General features: G+C 39.7%; 1 protein-coding gene across 8 annotated transcripts in view; it reads right to left on the bottom strand.

Annotated features, from left to right (window-relative positions):
• ABL2 (ABL proto-oncogene 2, non-receptor tyrosine kinase) overlaps positions 1-19,963 on the bottom strand; it is a 131,458-nt gene that overhangs the window by 29,580 nt on the left and 81,915 nt on the right. For 2 of the 8 annotated variants that reach the window (XM_039459934.2, XM_039459935.2), the window contains exons 2-3: positions 6,777-6,839; positions 4,489-4,659 (exon numbers count right to left, since the gene is read on the bottom strand). In XM_039459934.2, coding sequence (XP_039315868.2) covers positions 4,489-4,659; positions 6,777-6,839 — 234 coding nt within the window. Of the gene's footprint in view, positions 1-4,488; positions 4,660-6,776; positions 6,840-13,154; positions 18,301-19,963 lie in introns of those variants that run through there. The other 6 variants (XM_003925331.4, XM_010336081.3, XM_003925329.4 and 3 more) reach the window with 5 other exon arrangements.

The raw sequence follows: 19,963 nt of genomic DNA, 5'->3' as shown, positions 1-19,963 counted from the left end.
AAAGAAGAAAATTTGGCGGAGCGGTGGCTCAAGCCTGTAATCCCAGCACTTTGGGAGGCCGAGGCGGGTGGATCACGAGGTCAAGAGATCGAGACCATCCTGGTCAACATGGTGAAACCCCGTCTCTACTAAAAATACAAAAAATTAGCTGGGCATGGTGGCGCGTGCCTGTAATTCCAGCTACTCAGGAGGCTGAGGCAGGAGAATTGCCTGAACCCAGGAGGCGAAAGTTGCGGTGAGCCGAGATCACGCCATTGCACTCCAGCCTAGGTAACAAGAGCGAAACTCCATCTCAAAAGAAAAAAAAAAAAAGAAAATGCACTTTCCCTCAAAACAGTTTATCAAGGAATTTATCTTATATATGACCAATGTTAACAACAATCAAGGATTAGGGATAAGATATGTGATATACAAAGTGACTTCTAAATTTCACTTGGCACCAAGGCAACAAAACCACTGACGTTAAAAAAAAACTAAAAATGAACAAACAAACAACAAAACATGAATTACAGAGTTTTCAGCAAGAAAACTGCTTAGTGGGGTGAGGGAATGGGCAGTCAGGACTCCAAAATACAATCCCTTCCAGAAACTCAAGTTTAAAAAACAGCTCTAGTTTTCTTATTTCCTTCCTATTATCCACAAAAAATGAATCACACTAAAATCAGTGTGTGGAATGGCAAGCTCACTCTGAAGCTTGGAAACCAAAATCCAAGTCACTCAGTGTATCTTTGCTGTCAACTTCAATGTTCTGGGTTTTTTCTATTAAAATTGTGAACATTAAGTTCAGACTTCAACACATAACTTTGCCCTCATACTTGCAGCACAATTGGGTTCTTTGGCAAAACAGAGAAAGTCAAAGAAGTATCACTAGTGATAAATAAATGTTAATCTAAAGATTCCCTGCAGTGCCTCAGGCTCTTATCTCTAAGAGATGTGTAAGGCTTCCTATGGCGTTCACATCTACTTCTTCAGTGCCAGAAAGCAGAAGGAAGCCACATCAATCAAAAGCACATGGTCAGCAGAATCCGGCAAAGGTTTTTAGGAAAACTCAAAATAATTACTCTTGTAACCATCTGTCCTTTTTTAGTGGCCTTCGGAAATGTTTCCACAGAATAGCTTTCTACTAGACACCATCTCACCTTAGACACATGGATATGAGATACAAAAAACATGAGTATATGTATATATACATACCTACGGGTACATAAAATATACATATATACAGATAGGAGTGTGTTTGGTGTAGTGGTGGATACAAGTGTATAAATACTTGCCAATCATATTTATAGGAAGTAAAACAAAGGATACTGAAAACCTATTGAAAAACCTGTAGAAAAACTGAAGAAGACCTGTTGCTCTGTAGCTTTTATTAGTCCACATGAATGAGAAAGAATATAAACACTTTATACACACACACACGTATGTATACATATACATACACACACACACACACACACACACACACACATAAATACTTTTTAAAATATATTGTTGCTTCCTCAGAAATGGTAACGACAGGCTATCATAATTAGGATACAGCCAAAGACCCCAGGATTTTTTGTTTGTTGTTCTTTTTATCTGTTACCAGGAAAATTTTTCTACCCTGGAAGTTTTGACTACCATGGAAAATGACAGGGGGATGACTAGTTAGGATTCAAACACTGGCCAAACTGGCAGAGGAATCCTAGGGAGAACTTTTTTGTTTGTTTTGAGACAGGTCTCCCTCTATCACCAGGCGGCAGTGCAGTGGCGTGAATACAGCTCACTGCAACCTCAACCTCTGAGGCTCAAGTGATCCTCAGACCTCAGCTCCCCAAGTACCTTGGACTACAGGTGCATGCCACTGCACCTGGCTAATTTTAAAATTTTTTTGTAGAGAAAGGGGTCTCACTACATTGCTTTCGTTTTGCACTCCTGGGCTGAAGCAATCCTCCTGCCTTAACCTCCCAAACTGCTGAGATTACAGGCATGAGCCACTGCACTTGGCTGGTAGAACTTAAAAAAAAAAAAATTCAAGCAAAACAGCATTTTCAATAAAAAATTAAAGTGTTGCTTTATTTTTAAAATATATTTTCTTGTCTTTTAAAATAATAAAATAGCTTTAGCATGACATCATTTTATATAGTGAGAACCTGATACAAAAATTTGGCATTTTGTGGATTTTAAGAGAAACCACTGTTGGCCATAAGATAAAGGCCAGTCTTTGAGTTGCACACAGGTGGTTGCTGTAACTGAGAACTAAAGAATCAACAGACTTTACCAGTGTTTCCTTGATGACTGGGCTATCTTGAAAAATAACAGAAAAATGTACCTAGGAAAAGAATTTCTGAGTCATCACTTCTACAAGTTTGAATAATCAGTAAAGGTAAAGTCAAGTATATTGTAGTTAAAAGTGACTAGTACACAGCATAAAATTTCTGGCCCAGTGGAGTGGCACATGCCTGTAATCCTGGCACTTTGGCAGGCAGATCACGAGGTTGGGAGTTTGAAACCAGCCTGACCAACATGGTGAAACCCTGTCTCTACTAAAAATACGAAAATCCTCCAGGCATGGTGGCGCACACCTGTAATCCCAGCTACTCAGGAGGGTGAGGCAGGGGAACCACTTGAACCCAGGAGGTGGAGGTTGCATGCTGGGATCATGCCACTGCATTCCAGCCTGGGTGTCAGAGAAAGACACCAGTTCAAAAAAAAAAATTTTTTTTTTCTTTGACATCTTTTGCTCTATCCTCAAACTTTGTGTAAACTTTCCTTTCAACTACATAATCATAACCCCCACACATAACATGTAGCATCATCCTGTCCCCAAAACTATCCAAAAGCTGTAAGACTGACACTGATGATGCACTTTTCCTTTTATTTCTGTCCTATATACAATTTGCCAGCACATGCAACTATCACGAAGGTTAGACTCACTCTACACCTATTCCTCTTTTTTTTTTTTTTTTTTAAGAGACGGTATCTCACTCTTTTGCCCAGAAGACCAATAATAATATATATGATAAATTACATCAAATGATATTTATCCCAGTGTGCTAAAAAAAATTTTTTTAACTGTCTTTAAGTCTTAAAAGGATTTTTTCTCATAGGTATGCTACTTTAGACAGTATAGACAAATAATTTAATCATCCCATAGTGTATCCACTATATTTGTGGTTTGTAAGATTTTTTCTTTTAAGATGGAGTCTCACTCTGTCACCAGGCTGGAGTGCAGTGGCATGATCTCGGCTCACTGCAACCTCCACCTCCCGGGTTCAAGCAATGCTCCTGCCTCAGCCTCCCGAGTAGCTGGGACTATAAGAGCACACCGCCATGCCTGGCTAATTTCTTTTTTATTTTAGTAGAAATGGGGTTTTACCGTGTTGCCCAGGCTGGTCTCGAACACCTGAGCTCAGCCAATCCACCTGCCTCGGCCTCCCAAAGTGCTAGGATTATAGGTGTGAGCCACCGTGCCTGGCCACACCTATTCCAATTGAACTGTGGCTAAGATGAGCCATGTTACCAGACCTCAGCGCTACTCAGAATGTTATCTATGGACCTGCCTATCTGAGGACTGTCCATTCATTATTAGTCCACAGTGAGATTAATAACTTGCACCCAAATGTAAACCAACTACATCACTAAGTACACTATTTATTATTTAGTTCAGCTAATAGTTCTACCTTTTGAGGCAAAACTTTCTGCATGAACATAGTAGCCCAGGGTTTCACATTCTGGCGTAAGCGTCTTACCTTGCTTTGGACCATTTTTGAATAGCACTGGCCTAGACAACATACATGTCTGTTTGTGTTTATATAGATCAGTGAAAGGAATGGTAGGAATGGTTTCTTTTTTTTTGACTTCTGTTATAGTAATATTCTCAGGAGAAGAGTAGTTTATTTCCATGGTAAATTCTTATAAAAGGGAGTATTAAGAACATGACCAAATAAAGCAACCATTATTGATATTGTGTGTCTGTGTGTGTATGCGTACGCGCACGCACAAGGGCAAAAAGAATAACTTTTTGAGAAAGAAAAAAGATTATGGAGACATTCTCCTTGTGTACATGAACTGGACTGCTAGTCTGCCTAACCTTATTCTTGCCTTTTGAACGTATAAAAACCACTATTGGGGAAAAAAATGTATTTCAGTATTTTTTTTTTTTTTTTGAGACGGAGTTTCGCTCTTGTTACCCAGGCTGGAGTGCAATGGCGCGATCTCGGCTCACCGCAACCTCCGCCTCCTGGGTTCAGGCAATTCTCCTGCCTCAGCCTCCTGAGTAGCTGAGATTACAGGCACGTGCCACCATGCCCAGCTAATTTTTTGTATTTTTAGTAGAGACGGGGTTTCACCATGTTGACCAGGATGGTCTCGATCTCTTGACCTCGTGATCTACCCGCCTTGGCCTCCCAAAGTGCTGGGATTACAGGCTTGAGCCACTGCGCCCAGCCTATCTCTTAATTATTAATGAAAGCTTAAAAGTGAGAGTATGTTACATAGAAGCCTCACCTTTAGTGATGCTGAGTGTGTTATCACCACTTGCTACAAAATCATAAAGTGCAACGAAAAGATTGGGGTCACTCTCAGTGGCTCCTAGCAAGTTCTCCTTGGAGCTCCACCTGATAGCCTCATTTAGTGCCTGGGGTTCAACATCACAACCGTAGGGACGATGCAAAGCTTCTGAAAGACATAAAAAGGAAAGGGAAATCACGGTGAGTTCAACAGTGAAACATTTGTTTGAATTCGGCACATACACAGTATTTCAGCTGCTGGCTCCAGAGTAGGAAAGAACTGTACAGTGTATGGTGTTACGAAGAATAAGCAAATAGGCACTGTGTCTCCTGAGCATAAGGAAGCAATTTACTTGTTGAAAATAAGGTAGTCAGAGAAAAAAAACCCACAAAATCAGAGTTTGGCTGTGATTTATATGCACTCACCAAAATCAGACGTAAACTAATAGGAAATACAGTTTTCTCAAAATGGAAAAAAGAATCTCAAAGAGAAATCGTTACTAGCTTTATAAAACATATAGGGTATTTTGTTATAGTGGTGGTTGTAGTTTTAAGGAAGAAATGATTATAAGTTTCTTCCAAGTCCACCCAAACCACCCTTATTCCCTTTCTCTCTCCACAGAAAACAAACTGTAGAAAAGACAACAGGGATTATTTTTCAGAGTTAGGTAATAATGTATAAAACCAGGCCCTCTAAGTATAGAAATAAGGCCGGGTGCAGTGGCTCAAGCCTGTAATCCCAGCACTTTGGGAGGCCGAGGCGGGTGGATCACGAGGTCAAGAGATCAAGACCATCCTGGTCAACATGGTGAAACCCCGTCTCTACTAAAAATACAAAAAAATTAGCTGGGCATGGTGGCACGTGCCTGTAACCCCAGCTACTCAGGAGGCTGAGGCAAGAGAATTGCCTGAACCCAGGAGGCGGAGGTTGCAGTGAACCGAGATCACGCCACTGCACTCCAGCCTGGGCAACAAGAGCGAAACTCCGTCTCAAAAAAAAAAAAAAGAAAAAAAAAGTATAGAAATAAGTATTTTAAAAGTGCTTTTAGAAAACCAGTCCTAAAATGATCTGCAAAACGAAAGAAACATGTCTCAGCATTCCAAAATACCTTTAAGTTAAGATGCACAATTCAGTAATAGCTTGCAATTGTTCCTTACTTGAATGACTTTTTTTTTTTGAGGCGGAGTCTTACTCCATCGCCCAGGCCGGAATGTAATGGTGAGATCTCGGCTCACTGCAACCTCTGCCTCCAGGGTTGAAGCGATTCTTCTGCCTCAGCCTCTTGAGTAGCTGTGATCATAGGCACCTGCCATCATGCCCGGCTAATTTTTTTATTTTTTGTAGAGATAGGGTTTCATTATGTTGGCCAGGCTGGTCTTGAACTCCTGGCCTCAGGTGATCTGTCTGCCTCCCACAGTGCTGAGGATTACAGGAGTGAGAGCCACCCCATTCGACCTGAATGACTTTTTAAAACTCTATTTTGTCTTCCTGGGCAGTAAATTTTTATAAATATCACTAATTTAATTGAAGAGCCTAGAAAATATTACTATCATTGGGCATTTGTTGAGTTTCTACTCAATGTTGTCCAAGCCTCTTAAGACCTGTTTTTTTCCTCAAGGCTTTACAGCTTCTAAATTGATTCACAGTACACACTACAGGTGATCCCTATACCATCTTAAAGATCACCTGCTTCTCACAGCCCAGCTCTATTATACAAAAAACACACTGTTCTTCCAGTATCAATTTTCTTGATCAGACTGTTTTTAGTGCCTGTCTACAAAGGCAAACTATCCGACTATCTATGTCACATGACTACATTTTTAAGTCTCCTTCCTCCACTTTTTTTTTTTGAGATGGAGTTTTGCTCTTCTTGCTCAGGCTACAGCGCAATGGCGTAATCTCAGCTCACTGAAACCTCTGCCTCCCAAGTTCAACAATTCTCCTGCCTCAGCCGCCCAAGTAACTGGGATTACAGGTGCCTGCCACCATGCCCAGCTAATTTTTTTGTATTTTTAGTAGAGATGGGGTTTCACCATTGGCCAGGCTGGTCTCGAACTCCTGATCTCAGGTGATCCACCCGCCTTGGCCTCCCAAAGTGCTGGGATTACAGGTGTGAGGCATTGTGCCCAGCTGACTTATTTTTAATATAAAAATGGTTTTATCATATATGAAAGAAAAAAAAAATCTTGAATTTGTGGTTCTAGTTATTTTCAAATCCATTCCCTGTTCTCCAACTCCACTGCCAATGCCTTAGTTCAAATCCCCAACATCTCAACGTCTCTCACCTGGACTACTGCCTCCAGTCTTGTCTCCCTCAAATCCATCCTCCACACAGCTGGCAAAGTGATCTATTTAAAACAAAAATTTGACCACGTCACTTTTCTTAAGCTTCTTCAATAGTTTAACATCAAGCTAAAGTCTCCTTAACAAGGCCTTCAAAGGCCTTTCATGATCAGGTCTCTACCTACTTCTCCAGCTTCGCCTCTCCCCACTCCATACCTCAGACTGTAAACTTTAACATACACCATGCTGCTTCCCACCTCTGCCCTTGGTTCACACAGTCCAGACTAACTGGAATGGGTTCTCACCCCTCTTTTCATTTCTTTTTTTCAGTAAGACAGGGTTTCACCATGCTGGCTAGGCTGGTCTTCAACTCTTGACTTCGTGATCTACCCGCCTTGGCCTCCCAACTGCTGGAATTACAGGTGAGAGCCACTGTGCCCAGCCCTCATTTTTCTTCTGACTGGCTGATTTCTACTTGTAATACTCATAGTAGTCCCCCTTATCCATGAGGAATCTGTTCCAAGACCTCCAGTAGATGCTTAAAATCATGACAGTACCAAACCCACTATATACTATGTTTTTCCTATACATGCATAACCATGGTATGGTTTAATTTATAAATTAGGCTCAGTAAGAGATTAACAACAATAAAAAAAAGTTACAACACTATACTGAAATAACATTTATGTGAACGTGGTATCTTTTTCCCTCAAAATATCTTACTACTTTCAGACCCAGGAAGAGTGCAGGTAACTGAAACTGCATAAAGCAAAACTGGATAATGGGGGCTACTGCACCTCCCCTCTGTGCTCTCAAAAGCATCACAGTTGCTGCATTAATACTCTACCTTCATCTCTATATTCATAATACATTCTACCATTCTATATATGTTTGTTTCTGAAACTTCACAACATGCTCCTTGTATCTGGAATGGTATTCTTTTCCTACCCAGAGTTACATACTATGTGTTTAGTAACTGTTAGCTAAACAAATGACCAAATTACACAAACATAAGTGACAGGAAAAAAAGATTTATCTATCTTTTTTTGGGGGGGGAGGGTGGAGCCTTACTCTGCCATGAGGCTGGAGTGCAGTGCGCAATCTCGGCTCACCGCAATCCTCCACCTCCCGGGTTCAAGCAATTCCCCTGTTTCAGCCTCCCGAGTAGGTGGGACTACAGGCACCTGCCACCATGCCTGGCTAATTTTTGTGTTTTTAGTAGAGACGGGGTCTCACCATGCTGGCCAGGATGATCTCGATCTCTTGACTTTGTGATCTGACCACCTCAGCCTCCCAAAGTGCTGGGATTACAGTCATGAGCCAGCACACCCAGGCTCTTAATCTTAAAATCACGTTTAACAATGTTTAAAAATTGGCTTCCACCGGGGGCAGTGGCTCATGCCTGTGATCCCAGCACTTTGGGAGAGTGAGGCATCTGGATTACCTGAGGTCAGGAGTTGGAGACCAGCCTGGCCAACATAGTGAAACTCCGTCTCTATTAAAAATACAAAAATTAGCCAGGCATGGTGGTGCATGCCTATAATCCCAGCTATTCAGGAGGCTGAGGCAGAAGAATCACTTGAGCCTGGGAGACGGAGGTTGCAGTGAGCCAAGATTGCACCACTGCATTCCAGCTTGGGCAACAGGGTGAGACCCTGCCTGTGGGGGGGTGAGGGAGCCTTCTTAATTGTCTACATAATATACACACAGGTTGGCTCTGTAATTCTCCAGTTTCAGAGTTTCATATTCCCTTCTTCTAATATATATTTAAAATTCCAGCTAATTCAATTTTGTTTTCCATTAATATTATGATAAACTTAAATGTTCTGACATCCTGAAAAGTTAAAGTAGATAGGTGGTTCCTTATTTAAATGCAAAATTATAGTGAATGGGAACAGCTGTATTCTATACCAAGACAGACAATTTGGGATGACCAAATTAACAAAAATCCTTACTGTAAAAAGCATTCTTCAAATTGGTTGCATATAAAAAAAAAAGAAAAAAAGAAAAAAACAACAAAAAAACAAAACTGGTTGCATATACCATATGTGTCTTTATTCTAATGAAAAAATTATCTACTCTAGCATGATTTCCACTAAGCTACAAATGCCAATCCTTCATTAAAATGAAAACAATACCAAAAAGTACAGAAACTATCCATATTTGTTAGCATCCATTACCAAACACTACATAATCCGCACTTTCATATATGTGTATCTATGTATATACGTCTATATATATATATTGCCAGTGACACTGGTAATACTCTGTTTAATGATTATCAAACAGTTTATTTCATTCTTTGCAGTACAGGAAAAGTTCCCCTTGCTTGAAATTATAAGAGGAACAAAAACTCAACAGTTTTAAAAAGAACTTTGGTACTATCAATGACCAAGTTAGAAATAGCAATAAGCAGACACTGAAGCCAACTCTTAACCCCTATCAGGACAAAACCAGCAAATGTCATGTATTTATACCTTACTTTGTGAAACTCAGTATATTAAATTTAAAAGTTGGCCAGTCGCAGTGGCTCACACCTGTAATCCCAGCACTGTGGGAGGCCGAGGCGGGCAGATCACCTGAGGTTGGGAGTTTGAGACCAACCTGGCCAATATGTAAAAGCCTGTCATCATTTTAGAAAATTAATTAATTTTAAAGTTTACAAAACAGTAATTTGATCACCTGAGGGTGAGGACGGTGATGCAATATTGAGCAGCTTCCTGGGCTCACACTACCAGGAGCTGGCCAAGAACTGGATTCTCACGGTGGGCATAAGGAGAGCTGTGGGCACTGTGGGGCCGGTGTAGGTAACTGACTGTAGGCCGATTCTGGACTGGGTGCCTTACATCAACACCAAGTTTAAGAAGGACAATTAATTACACTGACACCTCCACAAACTCCTCTGGTGCCTGGTGGTGCCAGCTCCTGCCATCTCAGTACCTACTGTATCTGTAACAGCCCAAGCTCTCAGGATGGACAGTGAGGGAATCCACAGTGCAACTTAAGATTTCTTACATTTCTGAAAACAGCTGGGGTGTTTTAAGTACACAGCATTAAACCTCTATGAAACCTGCCCCCTGCCTGGATATTAATCATGCTAACTCAGTTTCTTTGACTACACCCCGATAGCTTGAATGACCCAGGGGAGATCTTTTCAAGCTCAAAAATGTTGCTAATTTAGGAGAGTTTTCCAATGGCTGTCAGATATTGTTTAATTATTATTTTTATTGAGACAAGGTGTCGCCGTGTTGCCCAGCCTGGTCTCGAACTCCTGAGCTCAAGCAATCCACCTGCCCCGGCCTCCCGAAATGCTGGGATTACAAGCATGAGCCACCACGCCCAGCCTGTTTAATTATTTTAAATGTTTACTGGGGGAAAAGAAATCCCTAGTAATTTGAGTGAATACCACATGCAAGGCACTGTACTGGGTTTAGAAATTAGCGATTAGTGATTAGAAATCACCAATAATGCCATTTGGACTGAAATACAAAACTACTAACCATCCTCCCTGCCAAATTTGTTTCTTTCTCAGAATTCCCCATGTCAGTTAATGGCAATTCTGTCTTTTCAAGTGTTGAGGCCAAAAACCATGGAATCCTTTAAGGCTCCTTGCTCTCACATACAATTCCAATCCACTCAGAAATTCTATTGGCATTGAGTCCAAAAATATATCCAGAATCTAACCACTTCTCATTCAACACCACTTCGTTACTACCATCACCCCATGACATTTCACCAAATGTTACCTTCTCAGTTTACCATTCTCTGACTATTCCATTTTAAAGTACATCTTTTCCTGATAACACTCTCACATTCCCCACTGAATCCTTTTCTGATTTATCTCCATAGCTCTTATGATCACCAAACATTGTATAATTTACTTATTGGTTATATTAATGTATCTAAGTCTCCCTGCTAAAATGTTCAGTTTTAGGAAAACAAGGAATTTTTGCCTGTTTTGTTCTCTGAACAGTGACTCCAGAACAGTGCCTACATATAAGTGGCTCTCAAAAAGGTTTGCTGAATGACTGTATACATCTTTACTCACAAAGGATGCTACGAGAGGACAGAATATAAAACAAAACTCCAGAGTCAGGCAAGTTTTTGGACTGCAAATGAGATAAGCATTTAAACTGGATGAACACAGGCTAGGCACGGTAGCTCATTCCTATAATCTCAGCACTTTGAGAAGCCCAAGACAGGAGGACTGCCTGAGGCCAGGAATTCAAGACCAGCCTGGGCAGTTATCATGAGACTTCATCACTATAAAAAATTTAAAAACTGAGCCAGGAATGGTGGCTCACACCTGTAATCCCAGCGCTTTGGGAAGCTGAGGCAGGTGGATCACCTGAGGTCAGGAGCTCGAGACCAGCCTGGCCAACAATGCAAAACCCTGTCTCTGCTAAAAATATAAAAAATAGCTGGGTTTGGTGGTAGGTGTCTGTAATCCCAGCTACTCGGGAGGCTGAGGCAGGAGAATTGCTTGAACCTGAAAGGCAGAGGTTGCAGTCAGCTGAGATCAGAACACTGCACTTCAAGCTGGGTGACAGAGCAAGACTCTGTCTCGGAAAAAAATCAAAAAATAAAAATAAGCCAGGTATAGTAGCACACAACTGTAGTCCCAGCTCCCAGGAGGCTGAGGTAGGAGAACTGCCTGAGTCTGGGAGGTCAAGGATACAGTGAGCCAAGATCACACCATTGCACTCCAGTCTGGGCAACAGAGCCAAACTCTATCTTTAAAAAAAAAAAAAAAAAAAAAAAAAAAGATCAATAGGAATTCTGCACAGATGACAGTAGAGTGATAGACTGTCAATATGCAAGGACATGTCTATGGTAAGGGGGAACTCTGAACCCATAAGAGGACTCTTAGAGACAAGTCAACTTCCTAAAAATTTCTTATCTAACAAAAGGAGAAAACGGAATGAGATCCACAGCACAATTTTATGTAAATTTAAAAGATACATACAGGTCAAACAATATCATATTTCTGAAATACAAAAAGTAGTAACTATAAGATAAAAGCAATTTTTGAGGCCAAAGTACTAAAACGACCACAACTTGGAAAACAATCCTTTTCACTTCCCATGCCCCTTCTTCCCATCTCTGGTTTTAGGGTCTTTTTGGTTGAGTCAAAAGATCTTATTTCCTTTCTTTCTTCTTTCTTCCCACTCCTCTTTTGTTCTCAAAGAACTCAGGGTCAATTTCCTGCACAATCTGTCTGCACAGGATATCCACTTAAAGACCATTCTACCCAGTAGCACCAAACAAAAGGAAAACCTTTTCAAAGAGAAAAACATCCTAACATTTTTCTGAAGCTAAGAACAAACATATTTTGAATAATAAAGAGTAAAGGAACTAAATGAGGTGGCACAAGCTAAGGGATAAAGGCAAAAAAAGAAAACAAAAGCCTGTGGGAAGAGCAAGTAAATTTAACACTTTACCCAGCAGCTCTAGTCTATGTCACTTTCCTCACTGATTACAACAGACATGTCTGGATGATTCAGAGGTACTGTACAAGCCCAAATGCAAGTGTGTGGGCTGGGAATGGTTTATTTCTGAACAAAATGAAATGACTACTATAAATCTGGTAACTTTGATATCAAGTTAACTGATCTTCCATTATTCACTGTTAGAGAGGTAGATCAGAAATTTAAGATGGGACAAGGCTGAATTTCACTTATGGAAAGAATGTAGACAGAAACACATTATCACAATTAAGAAAAGACCATTTTTTTCTATTGCTACATTTGCAGGCTACAACAGAAATAGAGCAAAACAGAATAGCTGCTTATACAAAATAAATTATCATGATTAAACAAGTTAAAACCCCAAATAATAAAACTCAAATTGAGAAAATTCCTAAGCTTAATGTTTAATTTTATTAAAAACACTTTTCACTAATCGGTCATTCAATAACTTTTATCAGTTTAATTAGAAATTTGTCAGGTAGTAATTGGAGAAATTAATAGTAAAAATTTTCAGTTTAAGCATTTTCAAGTATTTTATAAACATTTGTCTTGCCAAAATTCTACTTTAACTGACTGTACATTCTCTAAGAACCTAATAAGTTTTAATAACTTCTTTTAAAAATTATATAAGGTAGGTAAATTATTCAACAGTTTTCAGTACAGCATAAGTTCTTCACATCAAGCCATCTACATCTTACTATTACACAGTATTACATACTATTCATACATTCTGCCATTCAGTATTTACTGAAATCCCACTATGAGATATTCCCCCAAGAAAGCACATAATAAACCTTCACTGACCAAGAATGAAGACAAAAACAGTAGGTAAGATTAATTTTTTGAAATCTTCATTCACACTTGATTAATGTGGTCATCAAGCCTCCCCAAACTATCAACTCTGAACCATACCTGTCAGGTCGGGTAGAACAGATTCTGAGGTCTCAGTACACAGACAGCAAAGTGAAGTGTCCTGATCTCTGCCATAATTATTAGGTGGAAGGAGAACTGTCCCAAGGACCATACCTCTTCCCAGAAGCACAAAAGTTAAACTGTTCTGTGTAAAGAGGAAGTCTTAGAATTCCATTCTCTGACAAGCAATACCACATGACATTTACTCATGTACTCAGTGGCCAGAGGAAACCAATAAAATGGTGAACATTCACAATTCCCAAAGTGGGTGGAGACAGACCTAAAGGAAAATTTCTGGCAATCAGCAGAAGACTGAATCAGAATGGAGTTACTTCAAAATCTCTGGAAGTACTTTTAAAATATAAATAAGTAAAATAAAAATCAACATATATATGCATAACAAATAGCCTAATAATAAAATAATGTAGGGATTAATATATCTCTATTTTATAAGGAGATGATGAGGTGAGATTACAGAGAAAAGTTTCCTTGGAGAAAACCTGTTCACAGTAAAACATGAAATACACTTTTAAAAGAAGGGAAACGCCTAACAAGACTCATCTTTTACGTCACTGAAATAGTTCAAGAAACCACAAAGCCGAAGTCAAAGAAATAGCTGTCATCTGATTCATAAGCACAGAAGTCAAGAAATAACTGCCTTTGCTAACGATTTGTCTCTATAGCTTAATAAAGGTTAAAAACATGGCAAAGGGTGTTGAAAAGTTTTGACTGTTAAAAGTTTTTAAGGCAAAAAGCCTAGTCTTTGTTAATAAACAGGAACAAAGTTAAAGAAAATTTTAAAACCTGAAAATGATAGCACTTCATGAGCATTAAACTAGTAAAACCTACAAATAATAGATGACTTTAATGATCTACAAAAGCAGTATTAAAGAGTGTTTGTAAATGTGTATCTGGGAACACTCATTCACTCAGTAAATATTTATTAAGCACCTGCTATGTACCAGCCCCTTGGTTCTAGGTCTATGAAAGTAACAGGGTAAGATAATAGGATAGCAGAACTGAAATAGCCTTAGATAAAACTAAAAAATAAAATGGTAACTTAACCTTATTAGAGAAAGAATGACTTTAATGTAATTATTAACTATTTAAAAGAACAAAGCCTATGTTTTCAATGAAATTATCCTTTATAAAGCCAGTACTTTCAACATCAAGGGGCAAATAGTTAGATGACTAAAGGTTACCACAAATATGACTAAGAATTCCAAATACCAGATTCAATACCTCATTCTCCGGATTATAGAAAAAAATGTATGGGAAAGGATCTTCATCATCCACATTCTATCCATATGTCAACTCTGTACCATTTGATTTACTATTTCATCAATAAATCTTCTATTTAAATTACCAGTAATTAGTAGTTACATTTTCAATTACATTTGGAATAAAGAGGAGATAAATGGATAAACAAAATGTGGTATATACATATAATGAAGTATTATTTAGCCATCAAAAGAATGAAATTTTGATGTATGCTACAATGTAAATGGGCCTCAAAAATATGATGCCAAGAGAAGTAAGCCAGACACATCAAGGTAAATATTGTGTAATTCTACTTACATGAAATATTTAGAATTTTTCTAGTTCTGGAAGTCTAGCTCTGCAAATGAACGGCTGTACCACATTATGAATATACTTAATACTATAGAACTGTACATCTAGGAATAGTTAAAATAGTAAATTCTATGATGTATGCTTTGTCATAATTAACAACTAAAATTACTAAGCTCTCCAAAGGCCTTTTGTTTATGTGTTATATTTATCAGTATTTACCACATTTAAAATTATATCTAAAAGTTTTTTACTGAGAAATTTGAATATTAATTCTAAAATAACAATAAACCCATTATGTTAATAGCATATTTTTACTTAAAAATAACTACTTTTCAAAAAAGAATTAAGTAGATAAGAGTAGCATTTCAGTTTCTGCAAATCTCTTTAATAGGTTGAGGCAGGAAAGTACATTACTTTAAGGAATGTGACAAACTAAGGCCAGAAGCAAAAGAAGAATCTAAGCAAAGACAGGGGTGAGGAGGGACATTCTCGGTAGAGAAAATGTAGTAAGTGCAATGCAAAAACCCTGAGGCAGGAAAAGAACCTGGTATGTACAGGAAAGAAGAAGCATGGCTACTGTTAAGGAAGTCAGAAGAAGAGCATGAAAAAAAGTAAGGTAGACAGTGGCTGGCAGGATCGAGTGCTTAGGGATTTAGGATTCTATTCCAAGTACAATGGAAAGCCAGTGAACAGTTTTAAGCAGGGTGGCCATATGGTCTGATTTCTTTCTTTTTTTTCCTTGAGGGAGGGTCTCACTCTGTCGCCAAGGCTGGAGTGCAGTGTTGGGATCTCGGCTCACAGCAACCTCCGCCTCCCAGGTTCAAGTGATTCCCCTGCCTCAGTCACCTGAGTAGCTGGGATTACAAGGTGTGCGCCACCATGCCTGGCTAATGTTTGTATTTTCAGGAGAGACAGGGTTTTGCCATGTTGGCCAGGCTGCTGATTTCCGTTTTTTAAAAGACCATTATTACATGAAGAAAAAAAAAATGAATTAAATTGAAAAACAAATAAGAAGCAGAAAACTATGCAGCAGTTCAGGAATGGGATCATATGTCTTAGAACTCTCGTTGATTTTATAAATCCACGTGACTTGTTGTTCTGTTATGAATGCATGCTACTCTAGTCCTTCAATGAGGCCATCGTGCATTTTTACCATTCTGCCTACAGGCACTTTTTCTGCAGTTTTAACAATGCCATCTTCATTGTCACTATTACCACAATCACCTTGATTCAGAACCATTCTGGCTATTTCACCACTGGTCAATGAATGAACAACTGGAGCCTCATTAATGATGTTAAAACCTTCTTTGATATCCACTTCTTGCAACTTGACAGAATCTGAATGCGCATTTTTGCACATGTAAAGACAATTTTTTTCTCATCTGACCTATGGAATCCTTCGAACTCACCACCCTGTTCTTCACCATCACTGAGTGGGAGGGGAAGAGGTAGCCCTGGCACAGTGGCTCACACCTATAATCCCAGAACTCTGGGAGGCCAAGTGAGCGGATCATGAGGTCAGGAGTTCGAGACCAGCCTGACCAACATGGTGAAACGCCATCTCTACTAAAAATGCAAAAACTAACCGCAGGCATGGTAGTATGTGCCTGTAATCCCAGCTGCTTAGGAGGCTGAGGCAGAACTGCTTGAACCCAGGAGGCAGACGTTTCAGTGAGCCAAGACTGTACCACTGCACTCCAGCCTGGGCGACACAATGAGACTTGGTCTCAAAACAAACAAACAAAAATGTATAGAAACACAATTTTGACTCCATCAAAAACCAAGAAAGAGAGAAAAAAAAAAGAGAAAGAAAACATGCCAAATGAAAAAAGTCAAAAGTAATGCGTATTGTGTGATTCCATGTAGATTAAATGTCTAGAATAGGTAAATCCATACAGACAGAAAGTGGTAGCCTAGAGCTAGGTTGGGGAGAGGAATACAGTGACTCCTAATGGCTCCAGGATTTCTCTGTAGGATGATGAAAATGTTCTAAGACTAGACTGTGCTGATGATTGAAGAACTCTGAGAATATACTAAAACACATTGATTTCTATACTTTAAATGGGTGAATTTTATAATATGTGGATTATATCTCTATAAAGCAATAAAAACATTACACTATACGTGAGAAAAGTATATACAGTGCATGATTCCTGCCATATAAAATGTCCAGAAAGAGCAAATATATAAAGACGCAAGGCAGATAACTGGTTTTCTGGGACCAGTGGTAGGTATGATGACTGACTACAACAAATATAAGCAATCTTTTAGGTGACATAAATGTTCTACAACTGGATTGTACAAGTGTACATTTACTAAAATATCATTGAATTATACACGTTTTCTGTTTTTGAGATGGAGTCTCTATCACCCAAGCTACAGTGCAGTGGCGCAATCTCAGCTCACTATAATCTCTGCCTCCTAGGGTCAAACAATTCTCCTGCCTCAGCCTCCCGAGTAGATGGACTACAGGCGCCCACCACCATGCTCAGCCAGTTTTCGTATTTTCAGTAGAAACAGAGTTTCACCATGTTGGCCAGGCTGGTCTTAAACTCCTGACTTCAGGTTTCCAAACCTGCCTCCCAAAGTGCTGGGCTTACAGGCATGAGCCACTGCATCCAGGAAAACTATACATGTTTTAAAACAGGGTAAGTTTATAAAATGGGAGTTATAACTCAATAAAGCTATTTTTAAAAAAAGTTTCATAAAAGGTAACAAGAAGAGAAAAACCAGACTTTCACACTGCAAAAGAATATATAAATTACTCTCCAAGTCAATAGTATGAAAATAACCTAATTAAATAATGGGCAAAAAATGATCTTCTTCTAAAATGAGGACATAGGAATGACAAATAAGATTTCAACATCAGCAGCCATTAAGAAAATATAAATTAAGGCCGGGCGCGGTGGCTCACAGCTGTAATCCTAGCACTTTGGGAGGCCGAGGTGGGTGGATCACCTGAGGTCAGGAGTTCATGAAAATATAAATTTAAACCACAATCAGGGCTGGGTGCGGTGGCTCATGCCTGTAATCCTAGCATTTTGGGAGGCCGAGGCAGGTGGATCACGAAGTCAAGAGTTCAAGACCAGCCTGACCAACATGGTGAAACCGTTTCTCTACTAAAAATGCAAAAAAATTAGTCGGGTGTGGTGGAACACGCCTGCAATCCCAGCTACTCAGGAGACTGAGGCAGGGGAATTGCTTGAACCAGGAAAGTGGAGGTTGCAGTAAACCAAGATCACGCCAGCCTGGGTGACAAGAGTGAGACTCGTCTCCAAAAAAAAAAAAAAAAAAAAAAAAAAAACAACTGCAATAAAATGCCACTACATAACTACTGGAGTAGCTAACATAAAAAATACTACCAATACCAAGTGCTAACTAGGAAGTAGACCAAATGAGACTCTTACACATTGCTGGGTAGCATGCAAAATGGTACAGCCACCCTTGAAAACAGTTTGGCAGTTTCTGTTAAAGTAAAACATGGCCGGGCGCGGTGGCTCAAGCCTGTAATCCCAGCACTTTGGGAGGCCGAGGTGGGTGGATCACAAGGTTGAGAGATCGAGACCAACCTGGTCAACATGGTGAAACCCCGTCTCTACTAAAAAAAAATACAAAAAATTAGCTGGGCATGGTGGCGTGTGCCTATAATCCCAGCTACTCAGGAGGCTGAGGCAGGAGAACTGCCTGAACCCAGGAGGCGGAGGTTGCGGTGAGCCAAGATCGCGCCATTGCACTCCAGCCTGGGTAACAAGAGTGAAACTCCATCTCAAAAAAAAAAAAAAAGAAAAGAAAAAAATAATTAAAAAAAACATTTTGTACAGTAATAGGTGCCATAATGACTTTTCTGATGCATCTGTTAAAATAAACTGATAACCTTCTAGAAAGGATCCACCACTCTAGATGCCATTAAGAGCATTCATCATTCATGGGAAGAGGTCAAAAGAGCAACCTTCACAGGAGTTTGGATCCCAATCCTCAGGCGTAACTTTGAGGAGGTCAAGACTCCAGGGAAGAAAGTAAATGAAGATGTGGTGGAACAGCAAGAGAACTAGAATTATATGTAAGTGGAGTCTGAAGTCTGAAGATGTGACTGAAGTGTTGCAATCTCATGACGAAACCTGAATGGATGAGGAGTGGCTTCTTATGAGTGGACAAAGAAAGCGGTTTTGTGAGAAATCTACTCCTGGTGAAGATGCTGGAACACTACTGAATGACGACAATTTATAATATTACATACACTTAGTTGATAAAGCAGCAACAGGATTTGAGATGATTGACTCCAATTTTCAAAGAAGTTCTACTGTAGGTAAAATGTTGTCAAAAGCACTGCATGCTGCAGAGAAATCTTTCATGAAAGAAGGTGTCAATGGATTTGTCAAACCTCACTGCTGTCTTATTTTAAGAAACTGCCACAGCCACCCCAACCTTCGAACTTTCAGCAACCACCACCCTGATCTCAGCAGCCACCCATGTTGGGGCCAGGCCTTCCACCAAAAAAACAACTTGCTGAAGTCCCAGATAATCATTAGCATTTTTAGCAATAAAATATTTTTAAATTAAGGCATGCTTTTTTTTTTTTTTTTTTTTTTTTTTTGAGACGGAGTTTCGCTCTTGTTACCCAGGCTGGGGTGCAATGGCGCAATCTCAGCTCACCGCAACCTCCGCCTCCTGGGCTCAGGCAATTCTCCTGCCTCAGCCTCCTGAGTAGCTGGGATTACAGGCACGCGCCACCACGCCCAGCTAGTTTTTTGTATTTTTAGTAGAGACGGGGTTTCACCATGTTGACCAGAATGGTCTCGATCTCTCGACCTCGTGATCCACTTGCCTCGGCCTCCCAAAGTGCTAGGATTACAGGCTTGAGCCACCGTGCCCGGCGGCATGCCCTTTTTTAATAGACACAATGCTATTGCACACTTAGTAGACTACAGTATAGTATAAACATGAGTTTTATACGCACTGGGAAACAAAAAAATTGTTTGACTCATTTTATGGTGACACTTACTTCATTACAGTGGTACAAAACCAAATGTGCAGTATCTCCAAGGTATGACTATAGTTAAGAGGATTGTTCCCAAGCTCTCCTACACACATTCACAAAAAATCAAGACGGCATTTTTACCAGGACTAGGCTTATCCTACTCCTCTATGTATTCAAATCCTGTATTTCTTTCAAAGTATAAATTCCTAGATTCTCCGTGAACCTGACCTCTGGTCATTTTAGATCAAGTTATCTTCTT

This window comes from Saimiri boliviensis, chromosome 19 (assembly GCF_048565385.1).
Source record: "Saimiri boliviensis isolate mSaiBol1 chromosome 19, mSaiBol1.pri, whole genome shotgun sequence".
NCBI lineage: Eukaryota > Metazoa > Chordata > Mammalia > Primates > Cebidae > Saimiri > Saimiri boliviensis.
Note: the sequence above shows the minus strand (reverse complement) of the source record. Positions and strands in the feature narration are given on the sequence as shown.